The following is a 20,073-nucleotide window of genomic DNA, read 5'->3' as shown; positions in this document are numbered from 1 at the left end:
GCGCGCTCTTGGCTACCAAGAGTTGACAGCTGTTGTACCTTCACCAATATTTCATACATATGTATATATACAATTTTCTCTTCGTCGCAGACTTAGCATATCACAATCATGCTACATATATAGTTTGCGCGAGAATCATTTTGGTGCATATGTATCCGCATAAAAGGCGTAAGTAAAGTAGAGATAGCTACACGGAATGCCTGTCGCCGTTTGTATCATATTGTTAAAGGCGCACAATCGCTTCTGAAGTCATAAATGTGAAATAATAATTATTACCACTGACTTGTCACGCACACACAAATGCCACTGCTCAATACCCCCCACTACTAAAAAAGAGAGAATACAGCATAAACCGCGAGAGAGTGAGAGAGTGGGAGAGCAAGGACACCACTACACCTTGCAATGGTACCCATTACCGCCTAAACATGTATGAGTGAATTGAAATTTTATTTGCCTCTCGTGCCAGATCGCGGGAATCAAGTGAGGGATATCGAGGATTGTTCCTGAGTAGAGCATCAAGTGAGAAAGTGAGGCCGCCACGGTACAAGTGTATGCGTGCACGACAGCAAGAGCGGAGAGAGAGAGAGAGTCGAGCAAGTTAACACATTTTGCCAACAAGGTAGTGTATGAGAGTTGGAGTAGCAGCTCAGCTCAGCAGCAGAACGCTCAATGTTGGCTACTTGAGAGCGAACTACACGACAGTCTGAAGAAAGCGTTCCAACAGTGAAGACGCAAAATTGTACAGCGTGTGGTATTTCAAAAGTCGTTTTAACGATAGGGTACCCCCACCCCATACTCTACATATTACTCTCTTGTGTGCAGTGTAGACATACAAGTTGAAAAGCTATTAATCTCAAAAACGGGAGGCGAGGAGAGTTTTGCGAGAGAGACAAAAACGAAATAAGAAGTTATTGAGGGTGAAAAACTATTCTGGATTTATTGACAATATTTTGACAAATTAACAGGACGCTCTTGCGAAGATATTTAAATTGAATGGTGTGGTGTATCTTCCTAGTAATAAAGAGGAGTGATATAGACAATGGACTGTAGAAGATGTGGTATTGCTGAATCTTCGCGCTGACACTAGACGTCTCACAAGTTTAACTGTTATTTGTCAGCGAATATACTTTTTTTTACAACTCCATGTTCTTAATTTTTCGTGTTGTAATCTAAGACAGTATAAATTGGACTCCACACACACGTTAATTATTTTTTTGACGTAACCTACATTCTTCTGCGTAAAGTGCAAGAGACAAAAAAAAATAATACAAAAGTGGAGGAAAAAGAAAAAGGCTAGCGGCAAGGCCGAGCAGTATATAACTTCTCTGAATGTGATTTAAAGTGATTGGTGTGACTTATTGAGCCAATTTTTTGCAGTCTTCACCAATCATCCAACTGATTGGCGGGAGCCCAGCAATAAGTGTTGTACAATAATCGGGGTGAATAGGATAATTTCACAGATTGCTTAGCTGAGTGTAATTCAGCTTTGATATTTTTAAAAATAGAGATTAGTGCAAGAGAAAGAGAGTGAAGCTTATTGAATGTAAATATACCTTTAACAGAAGGAACTATATATGTGCTGCGGTTGGACTATTTTTAGGACACCAAAATATATAGCATCACACATTTTTATGCTGCCGCTTTTCACTCTCAAGTGTGTTGTGCTTTTCTGTAGTATTGTGTGATTTTTTGGATACAAAGAGGACGGCGTACGCTTGATCAAATTGTGTCAATTGCGGTCACACCACAATTAATATTTCTGTGCCCGCCAGAAGCAACAGCGTCAACAAAGAACTCGCAACAGACTACGCGAGAATTCTGTCTGAAGGACTTACAGTACTATATACCACAAAATCCTCCTTACATCAAATAAAATCAATTTGGTGTGGAAAATTAGCACATGAGACATAATTTGTGAATAAACTCCCCACAAACAGAAAATTGTTTGATGATACAGAGGGGAGCGAGAGAAACTGTAAGCTGTATTGTCACGCACAATTTATATTCAATTACTATCGGAAATAAGTGAGCGATAAACTTTCAAGGTATCCACATTTAATATTTACCGTGGATACTCACAGTGTGGTGTACTTGATACGGGCGCTTTGAAGATTGAAGTAAAGAGAAGAAAAAAAAAACAATAGAAACACAAAAAAGTGTTGAATTCACAAATAGTGAAAGGTTTGAGAGACTGAGGTGTGTGTGAAGAATTTTTGGCAAGGTGACTACGTAGGTGTTGGAGACTGATAAAGGGGGAGAGCCAAGTGCATCGATCTCGAAACTATCAGGCAAAAGCAGTTCAACAGCTGATAGAGGTGAACACTGTTCTCTCGCATCGGTTTAAATGCCCCCAAGTTTAAGTATTATACATTGAATGGTGTGCGTGCCTGAGACCGCCAGCTAGAAAGTTCCTCGTTAACAATCGACCATCAACACACTCGCGAATCGAGTTATGCTGTCGATGGAGCATAGAGAGGAACCGTGAAGTGTGAACGCTGCATAAAATTACGCTTCATTTCAACCGTAAGTGAATCCAAAGTTGATTTGGAACTCTCTGGAGCACACACCCCGTATAAACATTTGTTTAGAGAACAAGGGGGGTGTTTGGAAATTCCAGAGCACCGCGAATAAAGCCCCATCATCCAGGTGTTTGTACATCAAGCTGTAAGACGAAGAAGAATCTTGTGATACGGAGAGAAGAGAGAGGCATATAGAGGACAAAATAGGGAGATTCCCATAAAAAGAAAGAAGCAAAAATTCCAAGGGATTTTCTCAATCAAATTACTTCTACGGTGTGAACATATTTTCACACATATACACTGCGAACGAATGAAAAAAGTAATTTCATATTAAATAATAAATATTGTACCACCATATACAAACGAACCGTAAAAACCCATAAACGCTTAAGAGGGAAAACCATATCTCAACAATATATATACATACATATATAGTTACTATATTATCACATCTACAACAATATAAATAACACTGTGAAAAAAAACGTGAGGAGAGACCCATAGCCGAAGCGGTAAAGCAGAAGGCAAAGCGAGCAAAAAAAATCAAATACAGAGCCAACAAACAAGTGAAGGAGAAATCATCATCTGCACACATTTGCAAACATGACTCTCCCCACCACCACACTAAATGCTTCCGATGACGATTCGGATATGTTCGGACCGCCGCGTTCATCACCTTTGCGACACAATAGGCCACGGGTGCCGATGATTTCGGCAAAATTGCGCCTGAGAGAGGAGAGGAAAAGGATATTACAATTGTGTGCACACAAACTTGAAAAGATTAAGGATTCAGAGGCAAATCTGAGACGGAGTGTTTGCATCAATAACACATATTCGCGGCTAACGGATGAAGTGCGGAGGGAGAAGCAGAGCAGATATTTAGCAAATTTACCAAAGTAAGTACCGTACCGAAAAGTTACATAAAACCCCATAAAACCGTTGCCTATGATGACGATGTAGCGCCACACATATAGCGCTGCGGTAGACTGTATTCATAGCATGAGAAGACCATTGGACGCGTTGAGTGGCTTTCATTCTATCATACCACCTACCTATGCTATATACATTATTATTATATACATAGCATTTAACGTTTACTTCTCCCCGTAAAGAGGATTCCCCCATAGTACGTATCTATGAATGTTAAGAAGAAGAAATTATACATGCAAATATTGGTATGGAAAATTCTATATACATTATAAACTTTGCAAAAGTCTTGAATTAAGTATGTACTATACATACAACAAAAAAATTAAATACTACGAAATTGCAAATGAAAGCAAATATAGTTCTGGAAAATGTGCCATGACAATTTTCGACGAGTAAAGTTTCGGGGAAAAAACCAAACTTTCGGGTATCTAGCGAACAGAGGAAGATTTGAGAGAGAGAGAGAGAGTGCAAAGAAAATTACACACTGCTATCATAGTCTGAAAGACATACCCACCACTACCCAAAGTATCTATTCCACTAAAAATGCTGAGATTCTTTTTTTTTTGTTTCCACCGATTCTATCATAAAATAATAAATTCTGTGACTTTTTTTGATAGGTAAATTTAATAGTTAATTACTAATGTTTATTAAAAGTTTATTATCAAAATGTAACTTTTAGAGGTAAATAAAAATTAGCAGTGATAATGAATTACCTACTAATAGTTTTTAGTCAGTCTCATAATGTTCAATTTCTGGTTAATTTTTAGGAAAATTGTTTAATAAAAGATTAATCAATTAGCATGGATTAATGACCAAAAAGACAGGATTTGTTTTGTGCATTACAAAAAGTGTTATATAGGTAGGTAGCTCCATCATAAAAACTCAAATTAAACTCAACGAGAACCCATCAACTGACCCAAAAGAGCCACTTCAACTCAGCATTATATTCAATATTAGTTATATGTATTCAACTGACTTCTGTTTAATGTGGTTGAGGTTTCCAAATGGTGGAAGTAAAATGATGGCAAATGTGTTTTTATCAAATAAAAGCTTAAACATTACAAATGTGATACGGTTATCAGAGTTAATTTATTGATTGTTGCTTTTGCTAATTCTACACTTTGTCGTCATTTGGCGCATGAATTACCTCGATTTAGGGTGAACAAAGCCAAGTGAGAGATTACATACACTTTCAACTGGTGTGATGTACTGTAGTACATTACCTATACTATATATATCAACTTATATGTAGTATGTAAAATGTTTTTAGTTGGTGAATCTAAACGAGCAAACTCAATGTGTTCCTTCATTTTATAAATTGATTTTTACTTTCGTGATTTGCACTTCATTTCTATATGGCGTTATGATTAATTTGATACTAAAAAGTTTCAGTTTGCAATGAAGATTATCAATTGCGATAATCCATTTAGTGTAGGGGTCGTTGTCTTTTTGATATTCATTCAAGATTCTTTCATTTTCCTCTCATTCTTCTTTTAAATTATCCCCTCCCTATATATATTGAGCACTTGGTATTATTTTGTGCTGAAAAGGCGTGTGGTGTATTTATATGGAAAACGAAGGAGGACAGAAGAGGACGGAAAAAAATGTAGAACACCAGTGAGAAGGAAAAGAAGAAAATTTATCTAACTGGTGGTTAACATAAGTATGACGACGTTGACGTCGTACGAGTGCTCATCTCACACTCCATACTCAAAAAAAAAGTATACGCGGTAGAGAAATATACATACTGTATAAGAGTTGGTGTTATATAAGTTGGGTGAGAATGTAATAAAATTGTAGCATTTTATACAAAATTAATTAAACGCCAGAACTATAAATATCCTACGATCGTCTAATTTTAGGAACATTAGCACGTACTACATAATGCATGCAAATTCACTCCTGCGGTGCAGTAGTTTCACGGATTATAAATAACTCCAATCATCATGCCTATTAAATCTATTTGACACTTGTTAGTTCTCTTTTACTCCCCGAAAAAAAAACATAAAAGAGAGAAAGTGCACAGAAAAAGAGTATAGTATATAGGCTACACAACACAGGTAATCTGTACTCGGAACAAGTATCGCGAAAACTGACATAGATATTTTACCCAACATAATTGTTCCCGTAATATTAGGTGGGTAGATTGTCTGGCGCAACAATGTTGTGCGTGTACTTTTTTGCTCCAGAGACGAATTTTCAAGACATGAGGAATTTCAACATGTACAAAAATTACTAGTTTAGTTTCCTGCTACATACCTATATATGAAGTATACATAAAATGGCATCAAGGTCTATTTATTCTACCAACACAGTCTTACCTTGAGGAATTTGTGATGAGGTCGAAAGAAGGGGTTGTACTGTGGGTTCCCTTAATGGTATAGACTGTATGGATCATGGATGGGGTACCCCGAATAACCTCCTTTTCGCGCACAAGGAACTTCGAAATATGGGCAATTACATTGAATTGACAGAGGGCTTGTAATGCATGATGTTTCAATAGGGGTGAACATTTGAGATGTGATATTTCTTCATTGACAATTTTCTCAATTGGAAATCTCTCGGGATTTTTCATAATTGCAACTGAATGTAGGAGATTGTTTGTGTATGATAAAGTTTTTGAGAGATATAGTCTTTGGATTATTTCAAAATTTAACATTTCCAATTAGCAATCTCACAAACCTGCCAATTTCCATTGGATATTTGTACATAATGAAAGATAATTATTTCAGATATTATTTAACTCTGTGAGATTATACCCTTTTACCTTACATATTGTACAATAAATGTAAATTATACAGTAAACTATAAGTAAATAATCCTAAATCTTTGAAATTAATTTAGAAATTATAAAGTTGATTACAAACGACCCAAACTTAATATGAGAGGAACATCTTTCTCTGAGATTTTGATGTGCGCAAACAAGTCTCGAATACTTTTCTCTCCCTATAACTTCATTTCAACATTCCTCCTTGATCACCCCGTGACTCTTTCATTCAATTTTATACATCATTCTTGTCGGCAAGCCATAAGTTTTCTCCTTTATATATTTTCTTCTTGCATTCATCATACAAGTTGATGTTAAAATTTATTATTCAACGAACAATCTCAAGTGGCTAGTTTCAACTCTGTGGAAATGTATAGCACATCTATATTTCGTAATCGATAATTACTCATCTTGCATGCAAATAGAACATGCATATCTTCCAGAGTTGATGGAAAATAAGGTTTCGACATCAACTTCCATCCATCCCCATCGCTATTTTTTGACAATATCCATGTCTCATTGTGTCGAAGTGTATGCACGGTTTTTCGAGGAGATGTGTGGGTGCATCCAGAGCTTTGGACTATCTCCACATAGCATATTGTCGCTTCGTCGTTGATTAGAAATGAAGTCTCGCCGAACAAATAGGAAACGTGAAATTAATAAAGTAAATTGCTTCATTGCACTACTTTTCGTTCTATTTTACTCTGGTGATCTCTTTTCTGCTCTCAGCTCAATATGTTTTTATGCTCATACATGAAAAAAAAAGTTAAAAATAATTTTTGCGTTAATTTTATATTTTACATTTAGTTAACTATTTATGTTTTCTCAATGGAAAAATGCATGAAGTTGCGATTTAGGTGTAAGTATTTGGTCAATGTTTAGACACATGTCAAACTTTTACTAGTGTCAAAAACACACTTCTGTCAAATTAAATATTTAACTGGCTAAACATACATTGAAATAAAATTTATTAAACGAACATTGTAGATGTTCAAAATTATGCCTCATTATTAAAACAAAAATATATAGTAATAGAGTGAGAATATGATGGTGATAATAAATTTAACTACTTTACACCCATAGAAAGGGTTGTCAAAGGTGTCACAAAGGGTTAATCTAAAATCAAATAGATAATTTATCAAAAAAATATTGCTAGTATTTACATTAATATTATAATATACGTTACGGAACATTGCCTGAGCAACCTTAGCTATAATACATAAATAGAAGAACTGCGTTTTCACTTCATATGGAGCTGCGTCGCTTTGTAAAGTGCTAAGTATTTTTAAACGAAAGCCTTGAACTTTTTCTACGCGTAAAGTAATAGTTGTATTTCATGCCCGGAAGATTGTGAGAAAATTAACTTGTACGTATATATAGTTTTTTACACACTCAACTGTGTCTCATTGAGACTACACCAAGTATATGTAGTAAATTTAAGAGTAAATTTTATTTTTACTATCTTGAAGGAAATATGGTAGCTTATGGCAATTTTATAGGTGGGTGACAGTGGTAAAAGTCAAGACCCAAAAGCGCAACATTGGATTCGGTCACTCCACTTTCTTGTCACCTCACAAAAATCGCCTTGTAATATCACCCATGTGTCGCTTCAATTCTCCTTCCCACAAGCATAATGAATACAAATTTTGTGACACTCCACCGCGGTTGTTTACTTTTATGATGTCGCTCGGTGGTAGAGGAGAAAGAGCATACAGTGGCATATTGATTCACAAACTGCGCACATTTTTCGTTAAATAATTTCTGGAATAAACAAAAATATTTGTCGACACGGATTGGGACAATAGTGGACGTTTCCAACTTCGTCGTATACATTATTTTATGAGTAAAAGACCAACACTATGCTATGTCGCCGCCATTCATACATGCGACGTTAATTTGCGATTTCCTATGTATATATTGAGATGTGGAAGTTTTTCGTTGACAAATGATATTATGATGAGAGAAAAAAAGCTATTATAGCATAGCTTTTTGATATACTATTCTAACTCTCAAATTTTCTTGTAGACATACTACTACTCATACCATTGGCCATGCAGAGCGATGTTATATCAATAAAATAGCCGACATATTTTTTGTATATTGCAATGGCTGTGAGATTAGCGTGGCAAAAAAAATGTACATAGCAAAATAGCATGAAAATTCACTTCAGCTAATATTATGTTTTATTATTAAGTGAGGAGAGGTTGTAAAAAAACCGAGAGAGAGAGACTGAGAAAAGAAAGTGGTAGAAGGGGGAAAAAATTGAAATTGTGGCAAAAACACGAGAAAAAACATAAACAAAGCGCGCAAAAAGAATGTGTCTTTCGTCATATCAGCTGAGTTCTCAGTATAGGAGTTAGGTAGTAGATTTTTTTCCTACCTTGTATTGATGTATGTGTGTGCGGAAAATTGTCGAGAAATCGGCGTTCGGTATGAGTGCGCGGTCCAACACCTACGTGAGGAACGTTAGGTGTGTATTTCGGGGAGGACAGAATGGCGCGAAATAAAATAAAAAAAGACGGGGCTGTATATATAAAACTTTCGTCTCTTTGGCGGACTATAAAGCATCTCACCATGGACTCTGTAGTCAGTGAACCAGCCGCTAGCGGTTCCACAGTTGTGCGGTGAAGTATCTTTTGCTGAAAAAGAGCCCAGAAGAGAGAATCAAAATGGTTTTGTGCACTACATTCAAAAGATACACCGCGCAAATCCCACTTCTGAGATAGTGAACCAATTTGCTACACTCACACCTTGTTTTCGCGGATATATGTATGTAGGTACACACTTGTGGCTGACAAGGTGAAATGGGGAGACGTGAGAAATTGAGATGGAATCACAATAAAACGCTGCTTTAGATCAGATTAATTTACAACATAAGCTATTAACTACCAATAGCTCGATTTGAGTGAATACCGCGCTTTTTTTCACTGCTTCTCCTCCGTCGGTATTTAATTTATATATCTCCCGTCGCATCGGGCATGTTGTATTATGTATATAAGTATAGTAGAAAAAAAAGATCTCAAAGGGAGGAGGATGTTTCATCCACACAGTGGAAGTCACGCAAAATGTAGTTGAATTAACAAATTTCACCGTTAGTAGTTATTATTATTCACATGGGTGTTTTCTTTCTTATTCTCTCCCTCTTTCTACCTCTTAATTTTCACACACATATGAACATAATATACAACACAAAAAAATGAACAGTAATATTTATGGAATAATGATAAATGTACATAAAAAATTTGCTGCACAATCTTCAAGGTGTAAAACGGTCAGATGAATGAATTTCTTCTTGCGCTGTACGAGCAATTAAGTAAAATTTCTCCAATGTTAGCTTTAAGAAAATATTATATGGACATTTTATATGTCATGCAAACTGGGTAAACTAAAAATGGAAACTGTATATCATTATATTCTTGAAAATCCCTCTTATTGAGAATTCTTGTGCAGATAGTCATAAGTAGAATAATTGATTTTTATTTGTAGATTTTTTTCCTATTTTTAAGAGCAGCAATATTTTTTATGACCACATACTTTGAGTCTTTAGGAGTTAATTATTCATAATTAACTTATACATTCTGATGTTTATGTTATTTTGTATATTAAAGAAATCTTGTTCATTTTATGGTACAAGATGTGGTACTGTTGAAGATATTGAAGGAAAGAAAATAGTTTTGCTGAATTGCTTTTTTGTAGAGTATAGTGTTTTTGGATTAACCCTCTGTATGTATACCCAACCCATGAGGGGTATAGAACAAACACTAAAGCTATATTTTGAGCTCGAGAAACACTTCTGATACATAGAATTAGTTCGTGAATTAAAAAAAAATTAACAAAAATGTCAATTTGATTCATTCTTTAGGAGTTATAAATTTTATAGATTTTACGTCTTAAAAAGTAAAAACAATAATTTTCAGCTGTTAAAATACGAATCGTATCAAAAAGTTACTTTTTATAGTTCACAGGTAAGAAAATTTTGTGAAAAACTTACTTTATTAAAAAAAAATTACTAAAAATCCATTTTAAATCATTTTTATTGCTCTAAAATAGACTAGAAACTTCTTAAAATGTTCTTTCAATTATGATCATTAAAAATGGTGTAGGTAACTTAATTAATTTAATGTTATACAGTAGAAGTCCACATCAACGAACAATCGGATGTACTACTCTCGCGCATTATTTTTAATACGTGAGAGTAGCACATCAGATTGTTCGTTGATGTGGACTTCTACTGTAATAATGTTAGATCTTATAGTCAAAAATATTTTCGAACAGTCAATAAGGGAGACACACAGAGTATTAAAATGTTTTAATTTTTTTAAACTAATTACTTCAATCTATATTATTGAATCAACATAAAAATACATCTCCAAGACACTAAAAAACCCAACTTGACGTTCTGATCGTTCTTCAATGGTTAAGAAAAAAAATATATTACGTGTAATTTACATTCAATAAAGGTAACAAATTAGTTGTTGCAAATATGCATTGAATAAAAAAATATATATTGAAAAAACTCGGTTTATAATGTAAAATGGATAAATCCATGATTGGTGCTCTTCTCTGGTGAGCCCACTTATGTTCCGAATACCAATTTAGGCACTAATTTATGTGCGTGCTAATTCAAATTCAATTGCTATTTCTCGCGCATTGCATCAAATAATGCTGTATAGGTATGAAAAAAAACTAAATAATGCACATTGAATCAGATGGAAAAATCAATATAAAATGGGGGGATTTTGCAATGTTAGGCAAACAATCGCGAGATGCTGATGTCTCCTCATTTTCCAATCTTCTTCTCCATTTTGCACTATACTGTGCAAGTAGATGGAATGAAAAAAATAAAGAGCAAAGCTGGAAGGTTGCCTTTAAAATAGAGCTCAAGGTGATGAAGAATCTCACATACAATTGATTTATTTTAAATGGAAGAAAAGTCCATGCAATATTGGATTAAAATCTGGCTAGCAAAAAAAGTAATATTGGTAATTTTCTTGAGTATATCGCGGCGGTGATGCTGTCTATTGTGTAAATGATCAATTATTATACTTGTAGCATGGAAAATTCAGTATTTTATTGCTTTACAGTGTACGGAATGCCTGGTGATGAAAATAAATCACTTTATTCTTCTCCTTACTCGATTAAGCTCCTCTCTGTACTACCTCACACTTCTTCGAAGACTTTCCTTTAGGAAATTGTGAACATAAAAATGATATTAACCTCTACAATATTGGTTGACTGCGTGTTAGCAATTGATTAGGTGACCTCATTCCTACATAATGTAGAGATATGTATGTACAACACATAATGGAGAGTGTTGCAAATGGTTATATGGATTTGTGAATTTGTAGAAGGTATATATAACGACGTCATATATCTCTTTATCCCCCGTCATGCTAATATTCCTCCTATCCCGCGTTTCAAACTCAATGCAATTAATTAACAACCAAATACACCAACTGATAAGACATAAGGCATGTTATTTACAAGAAGAATATTTAATTCGTATTAGGAGGAAAATAAAAATTACACCAATGCCTGTGTGCGTGATTGGGGGGAATGGCAAATGTTTCATACGCAAATTTAAAATTATGATGAATATATTTAATACACAGCAACGTAATTGGAATGTGATTCTATGGCGCTAAAGTTTTTTTTTCTCCGACATTGACGACACTATAGAGTTGTTTTTCTCACCAATTCTGCGGTACTATACGAAGACTCTGTAATTATTTCGTGATGTATACTCAAGTGATGACGTTGCTTTTACTGCGAAAAAACATACTTTTTGTGTTCTGTCTGTACTCTGATGTAGGAACAGGGTTTGCACCTCAGCGGGAATTTTAAATGTTTTTCATGCGAAAAGCAATAAATTCGTGTTAAAGCCGTTGGGTATAGATATGAGGTAATAAGACATTTTTTTATATATTCCAGAAAACTCATCTAATATTTATAATATTAAATGCTTTTGTAGCAAGCATTGAAAAGGGGGGAGAAGAATTACTCTCTCACAGGAACTTGTTGATAAGTTTGATAATTTATTGACCAGACAATCGGAGATTGAATCTAAAATAAGAGAATGTTCTCATTACGTGAAGGCTACATGGATCAGAGATCAATTCCGTGTACATATAGCAATTTATATATAATAGGTATATCAACGCAGTTTATTATGTTTAGAAAAGAATTTCAACATCGTCATCATAGAGAGAGAATAAGCAATAGAAATGATACTCATTCAGTAAAAAAAAAATTGAAAGAAAGTAAAAGTGGAAAATATAATTTTTATTTTTTCTATTAATTTTCAGATCAGAGACGTCCGAAATGGACAATCCCTCACAAATTAGCAGCTCGTCAAGCAACAAATGTGATGTTCCCGCCACGACAGTAAAACCCAAGCGTGTCTCATCGGCAACAGATGCTGATCTCGAGACCCTAGACCGTGAGATCAATGCACTGGATGCAGCAATGCCACTCGTTGATCCGGAAATAACGCAGGGGGCTGAACAGCTGGAGAAGGCAATGGTGTCGCGCAAAAGGACGCGAATGGAGGAGGACAACGATCGTTTGGTACGTGAAGCACTGTCCCAATTCTACCTGCCAAGTCCACGACTCCTATCCGGTATCGATGATTGCCCCCTTGTGGCGGAAAAGAGGCCCAAAACGGACATCGAGCTAGACCTCAATCTCGATCTCAACCAAAACCAGCGTGAATTTGAAGTTATCATGGAGACACTACGACTGGGTGATTCCTGCGGCCAAGCCGCCATGATGAGTGACAATGGTGTGTTCCACAACTTGGTCGTAGCGTCGCTGGAAACGTGAAACAGGTTCCCCCATGGTGATTTTCAGTACATCAACTAACATTGAAAGTCATCATAAGATAACAAATTTTGTTTTTCGTTATATTTTAATTCTTTCCAAAAAAAAAGAGATGAAATCATCGATTTTTCATGAAAATGAGAAAAAAATGCGCTAAACAAAGAAAGGGATAGTGTGTTGAGTTCAGTAGTATACGGTCGTCAATGCAATTATAAAATTGCCAATTCTCCTTTAGCAATTCACTTTAGATGTTACCGTGCAATCTCAATGCGTCGCCAATGCTTTTGCTACTTTTATCCCTCCTTCGTACACATTTCTGGAGTTTTTTTCTCCTTTTCTTTTCTTCATCGGCTCCACTCAAATGTGCATTGTTGCAAAACATTCACTCCAACCATTTCGAGCAAACATTCACGTTATAGAGGCGTATTTCACTTTTTATATTACAAACTTTTTTTTTTGTTTTCTCGCGTCTTTGACAAAAATCCAAACTCTCCAAAAATTGTAAGCTATATACCATTTTTACAATTTATATTCGGCCCGATTTTTTGAGCACATATACACACACATACAGGTATAAAACACGCACCTTTGAGATGATTTTTACAACAAGAAAAAAAAATGTGAAAAGTTTATTTCTTTTTGCTTCGTGAGCTTTATAATATCTCACCATGACACACAAAAATATGTCACAAAATTCCACAATGATTTTTTTCTTTATAGCAATTAATTATTGGTGCGATAGAGTCAATTTTCCCGCCGAAAGCTCAAGGTGTATAATCAAAAAATTATATTAAGAATGATAACAATCAAATACCTTACCAAATTGTGCTCTATATTGGGTAGCAGATAGTCTGCTTAAAGACTTAATTGAATGGTAAATAAAGAAAAAATACAAAGAAAAGAGAAATGGTTGGAGAACCTCCCGAAGGAGCAACTCCTAAAAGTAAAATAATAAAGCACGAGAATATTACCGTAAAAAAAACACAACACATTATTGAGCTGTGATATTATTTAATAAGGAATTATATAAAGTTGTGTAAAACGTAATATGACTGGATAAATTGCTGCCAACCGGAAGAATATAGACGTTATGTTTTTCTGCATGTTCTCACTACATTTTGGACATTTAGCTTTTTTTCAGACGATCGTTTCGTTTCACAGTTTTCATTTAATTATGTTGCTTTTGGAGACTAAAAATTCTAGCAGATGTAGATTTGACGTAGATTTTCTTATAATCCAATTAATGGTCTCCGTGAAAACCCTTTTAAAAAATTAAATTGAAATGAGGAGTTTCGTATTAACGGGTGTTTTTTTACTACGCTGACGTTCCGATTCGTGTGGGATGTTCTTCAGGTCTCTGAAGTTTCCAAAACAAACGTCGTATATGTTTTGTTGCTGATTTTTGCCCTAATAAATTAAAATCTAATTTTCTTAATTTTCAAATGATTTTTCTCTTAACTCTTTGCGCTATTATCCTCTTCCTTTCTTTCTGTTTTTTCCCTAGAATTCTTCCTATAAACTTGTAACTTCTCTCTTTAATACTTCTTAAGCATAACTAAAGCAAAAATTTCGACTAAATTCACACAGGTAGTGAGGTTTTCCTTTAATTTCCAGACCAGACGTTTTCTCAAAATGTCTGCCCTCTTTTTTAAATAATTTACCAAATCTACCGCAGATGTCGTTCAAGTCGAGAAAGTTTTAATTCAAAATTCGTGTTAATTCCAAAATTAACGAACAACAGTCATTCAATCAACGGGATGTTTTGGCAAAAGGCATATTTTTTGGAAGGTAGAATATCACGTTTTTGACAGATATGTATTGTGTGAAAAATAAGTTTCTATAATTTGAAAATCAACTTACACGCTATAAGCGAATAAAACTTATGCAACAGATTTAGGATGCATTTAGAATTCATCAAAACTTTAAGGATCGTCTGCAACCTCTGACGAAGCATGAGAAGTCTTATTGAATTAGTTTCGGTTAGATGGAGTTTTGCTGTGCGGGAAAACTGCCATGAAAATTTACAGCAAATTAAAATGTTCCAGCACAGAACACAAGTCCCTAAAATTCTCTCTGTGTGTGTCTGCAGGAAATGCAGGATAAAATGGGGTCAAAATGGGTATATTTATATATGGAATGAGTTTGTGCGAATGGAACGAAGAAAGAGCTGATTAGCAAACCTTAAAATCTAATTGTACTTGCACACCTTATATACCACCCATGGCAAAAATCCACATACACAATATTATTTATAAAGGTGTAATGATAGGAGGAAAAAAAGAGAGTACATAAATCAGAGAAATCAAGGCAGGTTAGTTTATTAGCACAAAGAGAGGGCAAAGAAGAAGCGAATAATAAAAAAAACGGAACAGACTACCAAAAGACACACTCCGGAGGTGAAGCACACACGGTGGAAAAGAGAAAAGAGACACACAGCGAAAAAGAGGATGATAAAACTTTCACGCATCAATTCTTCGAGTGTGTTAAGAAATGCCTAGTCCGGGTGTGAGCGTGTTAGTGAAAATTGTAGCAAGAAGTTGACACCTGTTGCCTGCTTATATCTAATTAAAATATTATATACACAACACTGTACTAATTAGATCCAAAATGTCCATTTAGGTGGGAAGAAAAATGCAAGTGTGCTCAAACAATACCCAATGCGCGCGCCTTTTCAGCGCCAAATAAGGCATCACATCGAATTGATATTCCATGGACGGATTTCTGTGCCAAAATACCATCCAGCTTTTCTTCCATACACAACACTGTGTCGTCTTCCCCACCCTCCTCCCTCCTCCTCCTCCGTAGAGACCCTATCGAATCTCAAAATGAAAACACTTGCTATGTGTAGCTAAAAAGACGAAAAATATTATATACTTTAAAGTATATATTGTTGAAATTTTTGCCCCTTCTCTCGTGAAAATTCTTCACGCGTAAAATCAATGTGAAAATCGTTGATGAAGCAAACAAGCGCTGCGGTATAGAAATTAGCACGAACGAGAGAAAGAAACTTTACATAGTAGTAGATACATAATATTGTCGAGAAGCGTTAGGATAGTTTTTTGTTATTCTTTCTTTTCATTAAAAATCATTTTTCAATTAAAGGAAAAATTCTTTTGTGGCAAAAAATGTTCTTTCGTCTATGAATTAAAAATCTGAGATATCTTCTTTTTTGCTTTACTTTATTTAATTTTGTTTTATACCCAAGCCCCGCCTTTAAATAAAACTAAATTCAAACAGCAATTATACTCCATTCGAATTAACTTTGCAACTAAGCTTCACCATTTTTTGACAAAGAGAATTTGACCAATGAGAACTCTCAACTTAAATTATTCAGCCAATCATAGGTCTTTTTACATGACAATTCTTCTTCTTATTCTTTTCTATATCTTTTCTATTTGTGGTACAAAATTTATTCGAATAGATTACGAAGGAATAATTGAAAATGAAATTTAAGTAAATATGAGAGGTACCTCGTAGAATCTACGTCACCATCTAAAGGAGGAGCTTTAATGCAAAATTAATTTGAACAGACTACACTGTAATTAGAAACATCTAATTACTTATTTTCCATTAACTTTCAGTGTAGAAAATTACTTAAGACATTCTCCATTATTCAATATAGCCGAAATTTCTTATTAAAACAACCAGGCAAAATCAATCAATAGTGCACCTAATACCAAATTATATAACAAAATTTTTCAATATATAAATCATACACATTACATACAACTGCGTAGATTTAAAGCTCGTGCAAAAAAAGTGTTAATGAAACGACTTCCATGTCTCCATGAGGCAAAAAAAGTCACAGCTAATACGTCACAAAATCTTTACGATTCTGCGAAGAAAATTGAGAACACGTCTATGTATTCTTCCGTTCTTGCTCTAAATGAATATATTACGAATTATTTACTATTTAAGTAAGCATATTGTTTTGTTTTTCCCTCATATTGTGCTAATGATTTGGAAAAAAAATGTGTCTTCTACTGTCTCAAATTGATTAACTCCACACTCTATTCCCTACTTGCGCATTCTAATCAATGTTCTGAGCGACGAATGAGAATTATTTCATGTCTGGCACGTGCAGAATATTCACACACGAGTCACTTTTAGTGAGAAGTGAAAAATATAAAAGCTCGCAATTGTTCGTCTTTGACATTATAGAAGCATATAAAGGTGGGATTTTCGAGTTTAAAAATAAAAAAACTCAATGTAAATAAATATTTTAAAAGAAAAAATCTCATGAAATTGTATTTAGGACCAAATGAAGAAAACAGAAACGTAAATTTATTTATATGCCAGAATATTAAACAAGTAACGTAACAAAATACAAAATTATTGTTAAAAAAAAAAAACCATGAAAAAAAACTCCAAAAGTGCTTGAATTAGTGATTAATTTTGAAAGAAAAAAAAGAGAAAATTATTTAATAAAAAAAGTGAAAAATCACATTTTGTGGGCCACAGAAATTTCCATCTATATTTTTTTATGTTCAGCAAAAATATCAGAAAGATTTCATATTGATATCAAATTTCTGATTATTTATTGAGTCTTTTTTTTTCTTAAAAAAAAAACTTTGTCTTGTATAAATTAAAAAAAATACATTAGGTTGCAACAAGAGAAAAAGAAATGTTAAAATGGCACACAAAAAAATTCAAAGATTAGAAATCTTGTAAAGAAAAAGATGTTTAAAAAAAACGAGTCAGTTCCAAAAAGTAGAATGCCAATAACTATTATTATATCAATTAAAATAATAAAATTAATGTGTTTATTCTTACAAATAGTGAAAAAAAATGAAAATTAAAGAAAAAAAGGAAGCAAGATATTCACGAGGAAAAAAATGATAAAAAAATCCTCGGAGAAAAAAATTAAATTATAGACAAGAAACAAAAATGAAACTTAAAGATTTATTATACAATTAATTATAAATTATTATATATAAATTAAAATATACAAGAAAACGATTAATGAAAAAAAAACAATGATAAAAAATATTATAAATTGTAGTCAATTAAGGGCATCTTGTACGTTATTTTCTCTATTTTATTTCAATTTATGTATATTTTTTCGTTTAATAGTTTTATTTTGTTAAAATAAACTGTGTCTATTAATAGAGTAGAAAAATTACCAAAATATAAATTGAAATTTTTTGTTTAGACTCCTTCTTTTTAGTTTTCTTTTTTATTTGTATTTTGTATTCTAATCTTGTGGTTACCGACGTTTTTTTATACTGCAAAATGTTTTAGAAAAATAATAATCAAATAACCCGAATAGGTTTTTTTTTATATTTTGCATTTTTTTTTGTTTTCAGCTCTTTTTATTTGACTTTTTTTTAAAATAAAATATAAATTCTTCTAAAGACTTATTTGTTCGATGACATCTTCACCTTCGAGAAGGGGAAAAAGAAAAGAAAAGAAAAAAAAGTGGAAATGCGAAGAGCGTGTACGATGAAAGGTGCAGAGAAGGAAGGTGGAGACAAAGGTGAAAAAAAGTTCAGTAAAGAGAAGTTGATGGAAGATGTGAGGAAGTGAGAGTATTTAGATGAAAATATAACTGTAGCCAGAAAAGTATAAATGATAATTGACACTTATAAAGCTACTATTGAATACATATACTATACATAAACTATATGTATGTACTATATGGATAAATTCAATATTAAACTCAATGGGTATCATTTAATGTTGTGTAGTAGAGTTCCATCTCCCACAATAAATGTACCTGGAAAAATGAAAACAAACGGATTTATTTATTTTCGCTCTTCCGTTTTTTTTTACATCAATGTATGCGGAGAGGATTCATCGGATAGTTGAGTCTTCATCTTCTTTCTATGCTGCGAGAGACGCCCTTTCCCGCCACTTGCATACACGTAATACCCAGAGCAGAGTGAAAGTAATTGTCTCTCTCTCTTCGCCATATATTATTCAATTCACATCATTTCCATTTTCCCATGGTGTAGTTTCTTACGTGTTAAAGTATCCATTTCTTGGGCATTTTTCTTGGGAAAATTGATCTCCGGATGTGGAAAATCTACGACATAGCTCGCGAGAAATGGACACCACTACAGTGTAAGTATACAAGCGCTTAAGCTTAACATCAGCCTTAAGGCAGAGAGGAATTGATTAATTTTCACCAAGATGCTGTCAATCATGGCAAAAGGATGCTAGACGCTTCTTCTGCCGAGAAAATAATTTTCCTAAGAAAATTATTATTTAAGAATATCTCACTTATTTTGCTTTCAAGCTTATGAAAAAATCTTCTCGTAGAAAACATTCAAAAGATATTTAACCATGCTTGTTGGAGCTTTCAAAATCCCAAAGATGACAAGGAGCTTACTTATGTCTAATGTCTATCTTTTTTATTTAGATTCTTGGAATAGAATTCCTTGTGAAAAATATCCTAAATAGTAAATGTTTTTAACTTTAAGATTAAATTATAATTTTCTTGAACCGCCAATTGCGCAAGATTTGGGGCTGCACATCAACGAGGACAAAACAAAATATATGGTGGCATCGTCAGCAAAAACGCCAACTACGACTTCAACTTCATCTACGGAGAACATTGGTCAAGTAGAAGTCGGAAACTACAGATTTGAGGTCGTAGAATCCTTCGTCTACCTTGGGTCCACAATAACAGCCGACAACAACACCACCACCGAAGTCCGCGCGCGGCTGTTAAAAGCAAACAAGGCCTACTTCAGTCTATCAAGACTCTTCAGATCCAAACACCTGTCCATCAAGACAAAGCTCCTGCTGTACAAGGTCATGATCTTGCCAGTACTCACATACTCATCCGAGACCTGGCCACTTAGCAAAAGTGAATGCGAACTCCTGTCCGTATTCGAAAGAAGGATCCTGCGAAGGATCTTTGGCCCAGTATGTGAGGGAGGACAATTCCGCAGTCTATACAACCACGAGGTGTACGAGCGCTACCGAGAGGTTATATGTCGTCAAGCAAATACGCCTTAATATACTGCGGTGGGCTGGTCATCTAGCACGTATGGATGAAGACGACCCAGCCCGGAAAGTCCTCTGGGGTAGAGT

The 20,073-nt window shown here is 34.2% G+C and overlaps 1 protein-coding gene across 1 annotated transcript; it reads left to right on the top strand.

Moving 5' to 3' along the window:
• The first annotated feature begins 626 nt into the window (after positions 1 to 626).
• LOC129795171 (uncharacterized) lies at positions 627 to 18,770 on the top strand. Its single transcript, XM_055836247.1, has 2 exons — positions 627 to 3,415; positions 12,522 to 18,770. Exons 1-2 carry the CDS (start codon positions 3,123 to 3,125, stop codon positions 13,036 to 13,038), a joined length of 810 nt encoding a protein of 269 aa, XP_055692222.1. The 5' UTR covers positions 627 to 3,122; the 3' UTR covers positions 13,039 to 18,770.
• Positions 18,771 to 20,073: the final 1,303 nt, after the last annotated feature.

This window comes from Lutzomyia longipalpis, chromosome 1, assembly GCF_024334085.1.
Source record: "Lutzomyia longipalpis isolate SR_M1_2022 chromosome 1, ASM2433408v1".
Taxonomy (NCBI): domain Eukaryota; kingdom Metazoa; phylum Arthropoda; class Insecta; order Diptera; family Psychodidae; genus Lutzomyia; species Lutzomyia longipalpis.
Note: the sequence above shows the minus strand (reverse complement) of the source record. Positions and strands in the feature narration are given on the sequence as shown.